We start from the raw sequence: 16,404 nt of genomic DNA, 5'->3' as shown, positions 1-16,404 counted from the left end.
TACCGTATTTAGATACAAACATTATTATTTTCATATAGCTTTCCTACAGTTCTGCGGAATTTTACATTCATTGTCTTCTTAAATTTTATAATTAAGAATATAAAGATAAACAGAGTAAAGACGCTCTGACTCCGAACCATTCTGCCACAGTACCTATAATAATTACTACCGAACAAAATTATTTATTTCGATAAATAAGTCACAAATCGATTGCCAAATTGCTTACTTATGAGTGAACGGCGTGATACTGGTCATTTGTGGAGCAACATTACAAAAATTGATAAGCTATTACCTACTAAATTAAAACATCTGAATACCTACTTACATCATTATAAATAAATAAATTATAAGAGTTCTTAATGATTATGACCTTGACACTATTGACTCCGTGTGCTATTATTCTAAAGTAATTAAATCGGAGGTGGAAAAGAATGGAACCGGGACTGAACCGTAAAACCAGAGAACCCTTCCATAAATTTTGAAACAGAGCATATGATTAAAAATCTTGAAACACCAATACAGGTCTGGTAACCCTTATAATATCGGGTAATATATTGTGTATTTTATTATCTTGGTTATCGACATTAACGGCCCACATGCTCAGCGTACGTCGGAATGGAGCTTTTATGCTATTTTCAAAGCATGATCCTGGACATTCCTTAAACGTTGTAGATAATATTATATTAATACAATTTTGAAGCCTTATTATCCTTTATATTTATTTTAAACATTTGATGACTGCATAAAGTATTTTTATTACATAAAATAGTATTGTTTTAAACCTCTCGCTCTAATGTTTTAGAATATAGTCATATTTCAGTACGTCCATGTGAAGTGGTGTTAAGATTTTTTATATTTATTAATTTTTAAAAGCATTAATAAAATCATTAGTAAAATTTATGTCGACATTATTTTAGTGAAATATTTACAATAAAAAATTATATTGATAATCTCTGTGATCCCAAATTTGACAAGAATTAGGCATTTTACTATTCATAAAATGGGCAAGATTTACACATTTAAAGATAATTTTAAAGATACTGATTATAAGCTATGTCTTTGACCATTCAAATATGATAAACATTCTACGAATAATGTTTGCTTTATAATAATTATTGACCTATGAATATGGTAGTATTTTTTGAAATACGCCATTTCTACAGGCATTTCCCAGTAGCTAAGCTACAACATACGGCCGTAGGCATAAATTGACAAACGATAAATGAAGTAGGGAGTAAGACCATATTAACGCGCGTGTTTGAACATGTAACGTTTAAAAAAATCGGTTAGGTACATGTTCAAACACGCGTTTTTTTTTTATTATATACTTTTGTTGGGGTCACTCGTGTGTGGTGTTCGATGTGAAGGTAGAGGATGATGATAATGACGAAGTCTACGATGTAGCGGGGTGAGATTTATTAGCAGCGTATCGGTACAATAGTACATTATACATGATAGTTACTAGCTAAGTACTCTGATTCGAGTGACATTGAGATAAATTTTTCTTCGTTATTTATACAATAAAAGTAAGTACATTAACATTAAATTCTGTTACATAATCATATTAAACTAAATATAGAATCAGCGTTTTAAATTGAGTAGCGAAAAGAAATATTATTTGTTAATACAGTTGTAAGAAAATACTATGAGAAATGTTTATTCAGCTCATACACCGTAATGATGTAATAATACACCGTCTCTGATTTCGCCTAATCGACTTGCTGTCTAGCTGACTTGTTTAAATGGATCGCTGGGAATACATTGCTGCAAAGTAATTTGATATTTTTATAAACAATAGATATCTGATCGCTTATTATTCTGCAGCTACACTTTTTTCTTCCAATACCTACAAGTTGTGCTGTCATAATACCGTCTGGTAAGAATGTTCTTGAAACGATAATAGGTAGACATACATAAGTTTATGTTTTTAGTTGTTAAATTAATTTAAGATATCCACAATCTACCTATAAATATGCAAATAGGTATATTGTTTATTTGTAGAACCCATTTGTAGATCCTGATTTTTCGATTTCGTTCGATTTTCCACTGGAACCGAATCGGAAATGGACCATTGAAAAAGATGGGGTTTCTGATTTAAATAGGTATTTTCAGATTTGGTGGATGTGATACCACTGCTTAGCGAAGAAAGAAAATGTCAAAAATCCTCGATATAAAAACATAAATAAATTCCCAATTTGGTTCGCGGCAGCAAAGAGTTGCCAATCACTGCTTCAAAGCAAACAGATGATAGTCAATTTGAAAATAACAGGACGGGTATAATTAATCTCTTACAAAACAAGACATTTTGTGTTTTTAATATTGCAATTTCCTATAGGAACTTTCATATTTATGACATTTCGTTTTCAAACGACGTGATTATGACGGTTTTTTTATATAATATCTACCAGTTATTTTCGTGCAGTGATTCTCAACCGGTTTCGCGGAACCCAAAAACTCCGTGAGATGTCTGGGGCTCCACGAGAATTCGGAAAGTTAAGCTTGTTTAGATTTACATATATATATTATTGAATTAGAGGAAATTCTACATGGGAAGAGAATTTTTATAGCACTGCGTAGCAGAGAACAGTTGTATGAAAGAACAAAAATTATTGAGAAATTCAGTTGTATCTATTTAAAACTGTCAGTAAATTCGGATGAATTGCTGTTGATAGGGACATGTCGTTCCGGTAGGTAACTTGTGTATTGCTTACGGCAAAACATTCTAAGAATGCTGCAGATTTAGGAGGAATGCAAATAATATAATTTTTGGTGCTAGATTACATGGAAACAACAATTACAAATTTTAACCTTATTGTATGTCAGTCGAGTAGGGGTTCCGCGAGATTAAAAAAAATATTCCTAAAGTATTCTGGCAAACAAAAATCGTTGGTGATCACTGTCTAAGTTACCAACCTAATACAATATATCACAGTTTATTTGTTACTTCTTCTTCGATGGCGCTACAGCTCAAGTCGAGCCCTGGCCTCCCGCCGTCCTCCAGCCGGAACGGTCCTCCGCACGTCTTTTTCAGTTCATGATTTTTAGCAGCTGGTTGGCATCTTTTGTAATGTTGTCACCCCATCGTGTGCGTGGCTTTCTCACTGGCCTTTTCCCCCCTGGGTTTCCTTCGAGGATCTTCTTCGGTATCCGTGACTCAGGCATGCGCTGGACATGGCCTGCCCAGTTCAGCCTCTGGAGTTTTATGAAGTTTATTTGTTTATTACACCGTAAATTATTTCAATCCAGTACCTATTGAGTAAGTTAATCTTTGTTGCCATTTTGTTGGAGGGCTTCCTTTTTAGCCACTACTCAACAATAATATTTTAAATAAACAAATATGTAGTCAATATACTAAATATATGAACATGTTTTTGCAATTTAATAACCCTTCATTAATCTTCATCCAGTAGTGTAGGTAGAGATATAGAGCCTCATCAAATCATGCAACGACACCCCTGTTTCTAAAAAATAATAATCGTCGACAATTAAATTCAAGAACTTTTTTTAGCTATGCCTTCCAAATATTTCTCCGATCTAATCGACTTTCCACTAACAAACAGAGATATAACAATGATTCATTCCTTTCAGATCCAGTGACTACAGTCATATAAGTATTCAGGAATCAAAATGTGTTACAGTGGCGCACCCAGGGGGGGGGGGGGCAAGGGGCCCTGGCACCCCCCAAACATAAAAATTATCACAATGATTTTAAAAATTGAAATTGAAAGCCAATAAACTATAAAAAATGATGGCAAAAAAATGATTTGTAATTCTCCAGCACCCTTTTTAGAAAAAATTCTTAGATTTTAATTTCTAACACAAAAATTTCGAAACACTAATGTTGGATTTTTTTAGAAACCCAATCCCAATCTAATGGAACTGATAAAAAATTCTCGGTGTCCACCCGAATTCCGAAGTGGTGTAGGTCATGGCTGGGAAAGGCTGACAGGGCTCTAGCCTGGGGGCCCAGGCTGTGGGGGGCCCAGTGTGTCGGGTTGACCAGATAAGTGAGATAAACACACATTAAATTAGCTTTAATAGTAAAATCGTAAATAGTAAAATAGTAAAGTCGATACTCCACAGCTCCATTATTAAAGTAGATGTATTAAAAATCGCTGATAATTCACAGTAGGTATAAGTACCCTTAATTTTAACGAAAACACAATTTGAAAAACGTTAATGTAGTGTTTCACACTGCCTTTAATCGTATCGGTAGGTATGGGGCCCGCCAAATATCCTAGCCTGAGAATGTGGGGGCCATGGTATAGGTACACCGAGTGCAATAGACAAAAGACCTATAAACGAGAAATTAGGCTGTGTTGTGTTGAGTAGGTTTGTGTATTAGTTAAATGTAATAATACTTTTTTTTGTCCATTTTCAATTAATATTTTGGGACTTTTTGGATATTAAAAAACCAAAAATCGTCAATAAACATTCGGCGAAAAGAACGACTACACCCACTACAGTCAGTAGTGGCGTAAATCAAAAGGACTTTTTTCAGTGGAATTGAATTTGGAAAATAAATATTGTAGCTCTCGCCTAGACCATGCAGGTAGCACAGTCGATATTATTTGAGTAATGTTTTAACATAGGTACTAGGCGCACATGTCCAGCATGGTTGCTGGACGGTTCAACGGTTACCGCCACTATGCCTCCAATTTAATAAAAACTAGGAGAAACTGTACAAATATGCCGCTGTGTATTGTGAAAATATCTAAAAATAATTATATGAAGAAAAAAAGCCTATGGGACTAGTTTATGTTCTCCTCCTTGGGCCCCCCCTCAATATTAAATCCTGAGTGCACCACTAATGTGTTCCATACACTATATCTCAGTAGTACGTAGTATTCTTGAATATGGGTCGCTTACGAGGTTTCATATACCTAAGCTTATTTTAGAACGCGTCCAGGAGAAATTTCTTCGATGTCTTTATTTTAAGACATATAACTATTTTCCTTTCGATAATTCGTCAAATGATTATTTTCCAACTGCTTTCTACAAGGCATGCTTACTTTTCACTCTTTTGAATCTCGTAGGTCTCTTTTGCTCTTGAAACACTTTTGCCTGTTATCGCGAGAGATGGTTTCCAATCCTGGTGTCCTAATGAATTTGAATTTACACGTGCCTGTCAATTATCTGCGTGTATATCGCAGCCAGGATTTATTCTGGATCAGAACCGTTTCCTCGTGTCAAGCCTATCAGGCTCCAATAACGAAGGGTGCAAGACTAGTCAATGCGCTCCCCAAAGACGTAAGTAGATATTTTCGGTGACGTGTTATGTATTTTGTATTCGAATTTATTTTTATATTTATATTTTATTTTTCTGTATAAGTAACATTGTACGAGGGTGGGTCAATAAGTCCTTAGAAAAGCCGACAGGTGGCGCGACTAGTACTGTAAGCGGTTTGTTTTCATGCAGCGGCACTACCGATTCAGTATGCTGCGAAGATTCAATCAGATTGGTCGGGTTGTTGTGTTTCTCGTACATTTAAAAAAAAAATTTGCTTGTGGAAAATGGAAAAATGGAAAATGGAGAAAATTGAGTTTAGAGCTGTTATTAAACATTTTAATATAAAAGGGTTAACAGCAAAGGAAATAAAAAATGAGTTGGATTTAGTTCACGGCATATCTGCTCCTTCACTTGCAACTATTTATAACTGCTTAAATGAATTTAAACGTGGTCGTACATCAACAAAGGATGAACCACGCTCAGGACGTCCTGTAGAGGTGACTACACCAGAAATGATCAATAAAATCCACGATATGGTGTTAAGTGACCGAAGATTAAAGTTGAGTGAGATAATTGAGGTTACAGGGATCTCAAAAGGTAGCGTCATTTCTATTTTACATGACAAATTGGGCATGAAAAATATTTCTGCAAGATGGGTGCCGCGTTTGCTCACAGTCGACAATAAACGCAATAGGGTGGTGGCCTCTAAAGCCCTGTTGTCGCTCATGCAACGCAATCCGGATGAATTTTTTCGTCGCTTTGTGACTGTAGATGAAACATGGATACACCACTATACTCCCGAGACGAAAGAACAGTCAAAGCAGTGGATTGCGAAGGCAAACCATGTCCAAAGAAGGCGAAAACCGTAAAATCAGCTGGTAAGGTTATGGCTACTGTATTTTGGGATGCACGTGAAATTATTTTCGTTGACTATTTGGAAAAAGGAAAAAAAATAACAGGGGATTATTATGCATCTTTATTGGACCAGCTAAAAAACAAAATTGAAGAAAAACTGCCTCATTTAAACAGGAAAAAATCCTCTTTTATCAGGACAATGCCCGTGTTCACACATTTTTACGATCAATGGCTAAAATTGAAGAATTGAAGTTCGAATTGGTCGACCACCCACCGTATTCGCCAGATTTAGCCCCCAGTGACTTTTTCCTTTTCCCAAACTTAAAAAAATGGCTAAGTGGACAACGTTTTTTTCAAATGAAGAAGTCATCGATCGGACAAATGCTTATTTTGAGGACCTTCCGAAAACTTATTTTTCTGACGGTTTAAAAAATATTGAGAAACGTCTAACCAAGTGGATTGAGCTCCAAGGAGATTATGTTGAGAAATAAAAAAAAAATACAAAAATAAAAACTGTTTTAATGCTTTTTTCTAAGGAATTATTGACCCACCCTCGTACTTAAGTATGTTTTTATTTTTATTTTATTATTATTTTATATATTCTCTTCTTCTCTCTTGTGAGGGTAATATTTGTTATAATGTAAATCCCATGTTGTGGACGTCTTGAATTTAGATTTGTTATGTCCATAATGTTTTGTTTTCTTAAATAAATAAATGCTCAGAAGATCAGTCCTATGCGACATTTTCTTATTCAACGGAAAAACGCGTCTATAAATCCCAGTTCTCAGGTTCACCATCTGTATCGACTTTAAACTCAAACTACTAGTCACTGTCGATTGATTCGCATAATCTAAAAAATTAAACACACAGTGACATCTGTTTGAATAATTATGAATTACAAAGCCACATATAATTATCGATATTACAGCAATTTTAGTAAGAGCTTCGCTCTACATTCAACGTGCGTCGTTAAGAATCTGCAGCCTGTGGGATACTGCCATAGTAATATATTGAGACATAGAAAAGATCTTGAAAAAACATAAGAAATGCTAGGATATGAAAGGAAGTTGTTGAAACCACAAACTATCTACAAGATGTATTAAAAATAGTTTGTCATCTTATTCGTGTCTTACAAAAGCACACCTACACTTAAATATCTATCCACATAAAGTATTATAACTAAATTACTAAATAATTACACAATATAATAAATACAAGAAAAATAATATTCGTACACTTCGGCGACACCTGTTGAATAAGTTTAAGCTTTCTTTACTTGGCCCTCTATTAATTTTTTCTTGAGTTAGCTAATACAACAGGTATGTTAGCTCTGCTACTACATAATAAATAATATTATTATAAAACATAGAAAATGAAACAGCTCACAGAGGGTACCTTCAGAATTTTTTATTTAAAAAAGTTAAATAACAAAGTTAAGTATTTTTGAAGGATTATTTGCAATAATCTGTCAATATAATAATGCTATTGTTCTCGTATGCTTGTGAGGACATGTGAATGATCAAAAGTATCAACAATAATTATTGATATTGATACTTTCATCCGATACAAGGTATCGATACTTTTTTTATATCTTATTGATTAGAAGATAACAAAAACATTATCACAGTGACTTCGACACGCTAAGTGAGATCTCTTATATTCAAGATTTCTATATTATATTCTTCCTAGATTTACAACAGTGAAAGTGAGAGAAAGAGATGGTAGATGTATTTGAAATTTGTTGCTGGATACGTATACTAAGTCTCATCAGAGAACTCCAGATTCAAACCAAATCTCCAGTTTGCCTTGTGCCGAACAGATCACAATATGTGAATAATATACAAATGAACGTACACACAAACCAGATAACTGATAAAAACTGTATAAGTTAGAGCCTGCCTGTTTATCAGTTGCACACTGTATTCTATGTGCATACACTATGATCTCACAGCTAAAAAAATATGTTTCCATCCAGAAACGTCGCTTGTGAACACTTTTAAAACTGGAGCGAATTACGAGCTCTCCCATGTAAAATTGCGATTATAAAAGATTTATATAAATTTTGAATTTATTTAATATACTCACCAGATCTTGATTTTTCAGATGAATTGAAATAGATTTTTTGGTGATATTCCCAGAAGAAGCTCCTGACCTCAGACAGCAATGCTAAAAAAGCACCCACATTTTTCTTAGCTAATTTTTTGGTTACACTTAATTTGTTCAAACAGACCTTAACATTTTTTTCTTCAACAAATTGACACCTACATAAATGGTTGGAACTGCATTTTTGGCTATTTTGACATAAATGCCTTAAGTTGTAAGTTACCATTATGCAGTTCCGACCTTGATGTCGAAATGATATTCATATTTTGTTTACCTTCTTAGGAATCATATCATTTTCCTGCTACTTAAGTTTAAGTTAAAACAATCGATTGAACAATAAAGGCCAACCCTACAGAAAAGATATCATTATCCATCACAATAACGACAGACCTAATTCAGTACAAAGAAGACCCTCTCAAAACTGACTCAGTTTAAATAGGAGTCATGGCACAATCCACCATATTCTACTAACCTGGCACTATCAGATTATTATCTTTTCTGCAGTCAACAAAACCATATTAATACTTTGGACGCGGAAGACGCACACGGTGCGTAATGACCAGGCGGCCGATCGATGTAATTAACGTGCATTTTAAAGGGGGCAATTAAAATCTCATTATCTATTCAGCAGCGAAAGCGTTAATGGGAAACAGTTCAGCATAAAAAAAAAATCGAAAGGGAGCTTAATTTATTCTTCAGCTTAAAAGTGCAAGATGGAAATAAATCTTAAATAATAATGTAAATTGGAATAAACTTGAAAAAAAACATTTTTATCCTTTTATTTTACTGCATTATTTACGAGATGACCTAATAAAGTTTTGACACTTAAAAACATAATAGATACATGCACAAAGAATTTTCACATTTGATGTTGTATTGGAGGTTAAAGATAGATCGCTAAATGGACAAACGCTTTGATTGTCACTGAGATAAATATCCGTGACAAGACTCCTCAGTTCACCTGCGCTACACTCTTCATTTTTATGGTTACATTACCCACAGAGAAGATGGCAGCTTAGAAAATCCCATGATATTGAAGGTTGTAAAGAACATGCAAGAACTGCTATCAGATTGGTAAACCAATCAGATTTCATGAATGTTGTGGAGTTCTGTGAAGAGTTATTCTTAGGCCCTCCGCCGACGCAGCAACTAAAATCCTGCAAACTGGCTGGTGATGGAACTCATAAACTGGTCTGTGACCAGTCACCAGTGCTTCGCACACAGCGCTACTGGAACTCATAACCTCAAATGTCAACTGAGTCAAACTGTCAAACTGAGCCATCAGCTGTTTGTTCACGATGCCTGTCTTGCAAATCGTACCAAAAATATGACAACACGCACGCTGACGCAATTATTAGAATACATCACAATCTACTGATATTGGGACCACTGTTTAATGGATGACTGGCAACTGAGAGACTGGGAGCCTAGCATGTCGCGTTTCCTCAATTTCAGTTGCGGATACTTTGAAACTGAGAGACTCCAGCTTACCGTCAGCGAGCCGCCATTAAAATACATTTGCTAGATACTGGAGTTTCAGTTCCGGCAGATTTCAGTTGCTGCGTCGGCGGAGGGCCTTAGGGGGAGATGAAAATCTCAGTTCCAGAAATCACGTTTTATACATTGCAAAAATGAGTTGCAACATGCACATTGCAAAAGTACTTTAAGGTTGGAAATCATTTATTTATTTAAAATCATAAACAGTACAATTGATTAAATCAATATAATTCATATAAAAATAAGGATAAAAAAAAGTTAAAAGGGGGTCCACTGAAATAAATCTCAATACTATAATTAAATGACAATAACATAATAATTAAGTAATTAACTTGAAAAAAAAAAGAAAATGACATCATTTTCCCATTGGCTTTAAAATTAATTGATGCCAGAGTAATAACTCGACACTAAGTTCTTAACACAGAACATCATATTAATTACACAGATGACACAGACGATAATGAAATAAAAAATAATCGACAAAAAAAAGTTCACTTTCCAAAGGATATCAAAACTCAATGTCACTCTTAGAACGAAAACCTTATCGATTATTATTAGGCGAGATCAACCCGACAGATGCCGGTTACTTTACTCAGTTAATATAAACTACAAACAAATTATATCTTGTTATATTATGGTTAAATTATGACAACATTAACAGATAGGTGAATATTTTAAAACCAACTGAGGCAATGTGGAGTGATTACGACATGGTGATATTAAGTCGTAGAAAGATATTTACGATAATTTCCAATCTCTTTTATAAATTTATATGTGACGCGTGATTTCCTATCGGCTGACGCGATTCATAACAAGAAGGAGGGATCGATTATTGGAGAGCACCACTCGTTTCATATTAGCTGACATGAAAGAAATCTACTAAGTACTATGATGTGAATGAACAATATTAAGGTATGCCTGATAATTATCTCCGGTTAATGAAATCCGGAGGACTCAAAGAAGGTAGAATAATATGTATAGAAATATAGAGGGATGCTAAAGAAGCGGGAGGCGCTTAAGAGATGAGGCCTTTGGCCCTGCAGAGGTCACGCATAAGCCCCTTGAGGCATTTGACTTCGCGGAGCAGGTCGTCGCGGCGCTCGGCACAGCGGTCGCGCTGGTCACGCAGAATCCGCTCCTCCTCAGCCAAAACCTCCACCTCAGCTTTCTTTTTCTGACGGTAGCGGGTGGCTGCGTTCTTGTTCTGCTCCTTCTTGCGCGACCGGCGGTCCTCAGGACCCCGAGTATAGGGCCCTGCCCGTGCCGTCCGCGATCGCTCTCTCGGGCTCCAGTCCTCGCTCTCGGAGTCCGCCGACACGCTCTCCGAGGAGGCGGAGCCAGACGGGGGCGATGGCGGGGACGGAGGATAGTTGGCGTCGAGATCGGGGACGACGGTTGAGGGTACAGGAGCGAAGGCATTGAGCTGTTCCCAGGAGAACTGCTGCGCAGCACGGTGGACGCACTCCTCGACGGCAGCCAGTTCCTGTGCCACGTCAGTGGGCTGCAGTTGCAGTAGGGAAGGCGGAGGGCTGCCAGGCGGAGTCAGGTGGTGAGAGGGCTCCGGCTGCCATTGCGGGCGGAGGAGTGCAGAAGGCGGACGGTGGCCGAGAGACCAGGTCTCCGGCAGAGGCAACGGTTGTGTGCCGAAGTCTACTGGGACGGCGTCGAAGAGGTGAAGATCGATCTTTTCGTCCAACCAGCTGGGGAATGGTTCTGAAATATGAAAACCACAAATCAAAAAACAGCTCTAAAATTGAGAAAAGTGACTTTATTATAATGACCATTAATGTAGAAGTATAACAGCACATAAAATAATAGATACAAACATTTTTTCTTTTTACTCAAAAACGTTTAGAGTGACATGTTTAGTAAGAATCGTGAAGATTCGGATAATTGAAATTGATATTAAATTAAGAGTTACTCACATAATGACACCACGATTCTTCTACTAATAAATATAGGTACCGTGGATATGTGATTAGCAATTAAATGTAAATCGGCATTTCCACTCCAGCCAGTGCATAATATAGAGCCCACATACATATTATAGAAGGTACCATAATCCCCCCCCATAGTCCCATAGGGGCGCGCATGTAGTTTAATGCGTTGGGTACATTTACTTCCCATCTGAGGGCTCTGGGTTCCACTCCCGGTGAAATCACAACACACCTGGCTGTTTCTGTGATTGTTTCACTGCTACAACTACACTACTGTCATTGGCCCTCATGGATGGTTGAGTGTTAAAATGGAAAAAAATAATGAGGAATTTCGCAAGCCATTTGTCAACCCCATCCCCAATTTGAGTAAGAGTGGAAATAGTCAAAGATAATCCCATGCCAGAATGAAAAAAAACATCCTAGTGTCACCTTTATGACGAGCATTACACGCAAACTCTATAGTATGGTGGCCAAAAACTGAAGTATCTGTAAGGAAATAATTCCTTAGATCACCACTATAAGGCAGGACTAGGGAATCCAATCCCGAGTCAAAATTCTGATCCCGGGATTTCGGGATTACAATTTGACAATCCCGGGATCCCGGGACTGGTCCCGGGATTGGCATTTTTTTTCCATTGTTAATATAATTTTTTTATATTTACAAATAACATTGATAAAATCGGTCAAAAATAAATCTAGTATAATTTATTCTATTTAAGACATTTATATTGTATACGTTCAATCTTGGAAATACACAAGTTTAATGGAGTAAATAATATTGTAATATAAATAATAATGTGAATTTAATATGAGATTGCTGTTTCTGATAGTAAAGACATAATGAATGGATTAGCGAGATTTAAAATAGTAAAACAAATAATCACGGCGTACTTATGGCCTTTCCGCTTCATAAATCTAATTTGTCAGCCAAATATGAAACTGCCGTAAAACGAATGATATCATGGTGGAATTACTTTGTTAAAAGTGCGAAGCATTGTTTTTTTGAAACCTTTCTCATTTTTAATAATCTATGTGAAAAAATAAAATGAATCGGCTACCTACACATGGGTATAAATCAAACTTCATTCAAACTCAGTTTATTTCTAATGTAGTTATTTTTTATTAAAAGTATTTTTTCTGTTATATTTTCGCTTTTATTTTATTTTCCATAAAAATTGATAAAAAAATCAATCCCGAAATCCCGGGATTATGTTTATCAATCCCGGGATTCGTAGGTATCGAAAATAGCTCGGGATCCCGGGATCCCGGGATTTGGGATCCCGGGATTGGAATCCCTAGGCAGGACCTCTACAATGCGGGAGGTACCTATCTTAAATACACTTTTTAGGAGGATTGATTCAATGGCCAAACACATGACATTGAATGAAAAAATAAAGTGTAAATTCGACTGCGTTGCAAGATTCGAACTTCGAACCCATATAACACAATATGTGCGTCCCTGCCCAATCAAATCGATACAACTGAAGTCACAAATTTCGATTATTTTACGAGTTTCATTTATTTATTTGACGAAATAATTTTAGCCTTATAATTCCTGACAGAGTTTCGTGGAGAATTTGCGAAACTTCCGAAAAAAAAATGTAACTTAACATCTTTTTTGTAATAATCGAGTATTAAACAAACAAAAAAATCAAGGCTTTTTCGTGACCTATTAATAAAACAACGAAGCATTGTGAAAGTCTAATTCGGTTGAATATTCGAGCGATGGTTGTTATTATTAAAAAATATATATATAACTCTACTTTGGTATTTTATTCTATATTATATAGGTTGTAATCAAGTAAGTATCCTGCCTCGAAAAAATTTATATCAGTGATTTCGAAATCTCATTTCTCGAAAAATTGATGAAGATGATGGATTCTGTAATCGGATTATTTGAAGGAAAACTAAAAAGAAACCGTAACTTTGATTAATTGGCGGAAAAACATACTTAAATCAATTTTTCGAAAATTATTTAATTCAAGTTCTCCAATCGAAAAAAGTCGAGATAATATCACAAGCATTATTATTATAAGCACACACACAATGTATGTTTGCAACTGGTAACCAAACGAAAAGTGAAAATGTGTATTTTTAAACCCCTCTAGAACCACGTATAACCCAGGCGGAGTTTCCCCGAGATACTGCAAAATATTTCAAAGATTCCCCTCAGCACAAAAAATGTTGAGAATCGCCGAGTTAGACATACCGCTCGGCGACTGGATAGCCACTTGACAAAGACAATCATACACCGATATCCAATGGAACGAAACGACTGTAAGGCCACCCTAAAAACCGCTAGATCAACGAACGAATCAAGTTCGAACTGATCGAGAAACTAGGTACTTACCAAGAATGGGTTCTAGGGGAGGTTTAAACGGATTTTATAGGACGATAATGAAACCCAATATTACAAGTGGAAATTTTAACAGGATAATATGACAAAACATTTATCACAAAGTTGCAATAAAAACACAGATATTTTTTCAACTACACACAATATTGTGTAACCACTGTAACCATAAAATATGCGGACGTATGCAGATACTTTAACAAAATCGAATAACAGTAATGTAAATACATGAATGCAGATTTCCAATAATGACCCCCTATTGCAGGGATGGGAAATAGGATTTGATCGGCGTGCCACAATAAGCAGATTTTTTTTTAAATTCGTGGCGCGTGCCAGTCCTTTTCAAGTGTACCTACACATAATATAATATAAATCATATTTATTGAATCTAAAAAAATGGGTACATTGGTAACTATAAGTACTTATTGTATATTGAATATATAAAAAATATACTCATAAAATGAATGAAAATAAGGAAATATAAAAACATTTAATAATATATCTACTAGGTCATTTTTGTTTGAGGTTTTTTGTTTCATGATATTTGCGAGACTTTTTATATCATGCTGATATGTCGTTGATTGGAAATTAATACATGGTGCTGAATCTTCCTTTGTCAACTTATTTCTAGCCTTTGAATGTACACGATTAAATAACATCAACTGTCCAGTGTTGCCACAATATACATATATATCAAAATCACATCGTTTGATTGTATATTTTTCCGGTATAAACATTTTGAATATTAAAAAATAAAAGGAATTTATTTTTTTGGCGTGCCGTCGAAAACTATCAGGGTGCCAAGTTGGGAACACGTGCCACGTATTTGCCATCGCTGCCCTATTGCAATGTATGTCTTCAATAAACAGTCAAACACAACCTATCTGTTTACAAAATAATGAACAAGGTTCTTTTATTAAGCTGTGTCCATAAGTAAGTCAATAAAATACTCTGGCGCAAAATATACACCATTTTAAGCAGACAGATTTCTCTTCATACATAATATTATAAATTAATGTAATATTATATCCACGACTCTACATTGTATAGGTCGGTCTACGTTTTGTTTATGTTTTAAAATAAGTATTCAAGGATTTCAACCAAAAGTGGTTGGCTTTGATTTTGATCAAAGCAGAGGGGGGGAGGGGATCAGTCGACGGTCAAAAGTCCAGCGCAATAATTTTGTAAATTAAATCGAATAACCGTGTGCTTGAAAAATAATCCAAGTCCCTTGTACACTTCTTACAAGGGACTTGTATGACAAGCAGTGTAGATAAAGTTTATGTAGGTGCAAAACGAAAAATTAAATGCCAGATTAGTCATTTTATATATCACGTAAAACCCCAAGCAAATTTATATCGATCTTATGATATGATTCGTGTTATACGTTGTCTTGTCATCATTTGAAATCGATATGTGGACAGATTTGATACAGCATTTTTGATTATAAGTACTCGTACCTTAAAATTCCATAACATTTCAAAAATATCGTTATATGCTAAATATGTATGTAGGTATGTACATGTTATTGCCAGCTAGAAAATTTAAAATACAGTGGAAAGACGAGCTAAAAATCGACACTGTATTACAGAGAATATCGCACAGAATAAACGGCGATAATATCTAATAAGTACAAAATGATAATATAAATAATTATATTCAAATCTACGGGTTGCTTTAGGTCAGGGGTCGGCAAACTCTTGAACCAAAAGAGCCAAATATGAGTGGCACAACGGTTAAAAAAATTCGAGAGCCATACGTATATTTTTATAAATATGATTTATTTAGATTTTATAATTGTTTATAACTGAAGAAGATTTCCCGAATAAAACTAACGTAAATACTTAATATTATACGTTTTTATTGTTGACATTATAAATATAATTTTTACAGAATATGAATTAGGTACATACAATTTTTACGCATTCCTTAAAACTAATGTGAACAATGACCTTCCTTGCATTTCTTTGGAGAGTGTGTATGTTTGGTATGTAACTTGTAGTTTTTAATTTCAGGCGCGACTCCAAAAAATTCTCATCGGTTATTTGGCTTCTCTAAATGCTATTTATATTGTTCATGTTTGAAAATTATTGTTCACATACATATTATTATGTAGACTTGAATATGAGTTCGGAAAGCTACTCCATAATATGTATTAAAAATCTTAGTATCTACTTTATGTAGATCTTTTAGAGCGCCCCACTTGTGTTGTGAAATTAAATTGTACTTTTCTCTCTCCAAATCCTCAATTTTGGTGGCAAGACTTACAAATTTTGAGCTCCATAACTATTTGCTTGTTAAATCCACCAATAAAATTGTATTTTAAAAGTGCTCGTGTCAATATCAAATGGAGAAAAATTTGATTTGTCGACTTTTGCAATGGGCGGATTTAAAACAACAACAATCATACTTTTTGCATCAAACCTCAC

At 35.2% G+C, this 16,404-nt stretch overlaps 1 protein-coding gene across 1 annotated transcript in view; it reads right to left on the bottom strand.

Moving 5' to 3' along the window:
- Positions 1 to 9,850: 9,850 nt before the first annotated feature.
- Positions 9,851 to 16,404, bottom strand: part of crc (bZIP transcription factor crc) — a 68,845-nt gene continuing 62,291 nt past the window's right edge. Inside the window, exon 5 of the mRNA XM_085960062.1 lies at positions 9,851 to 11,398. Coding sequence (XP_085816188.1) covers positions 10,701 to 11,398 — 698 coding nt within the window. The 3' untranslated portion in view covers positions 9,851 to 10,700. The remainder of the gene's footprint in view (positions 11,399 to 16,404) is intronic.

Source organism: Rhyacophila brunnea, unplaced genomic scaffold (assembly GCF_057557595.1).
Source record: "Rhyacophila brunnea isolate RB1 unplaced genomic scaffold, BYU_Rbru_1.0 scaffold_9, whole genome shotgun sequence".
In the NCBI taxonomy this organism is placed as follows: Eukaryota; Metazoa; Arthropoda; class Insecta; order Trichoptera; family Rhyacophilidae; genus Rhyacophila; species Rhyacophila brunnea.
Note: the sequence above shows the minus strand (reverse complement) of the source record. Positions and strands in the feature narration are given on the sequence as shown.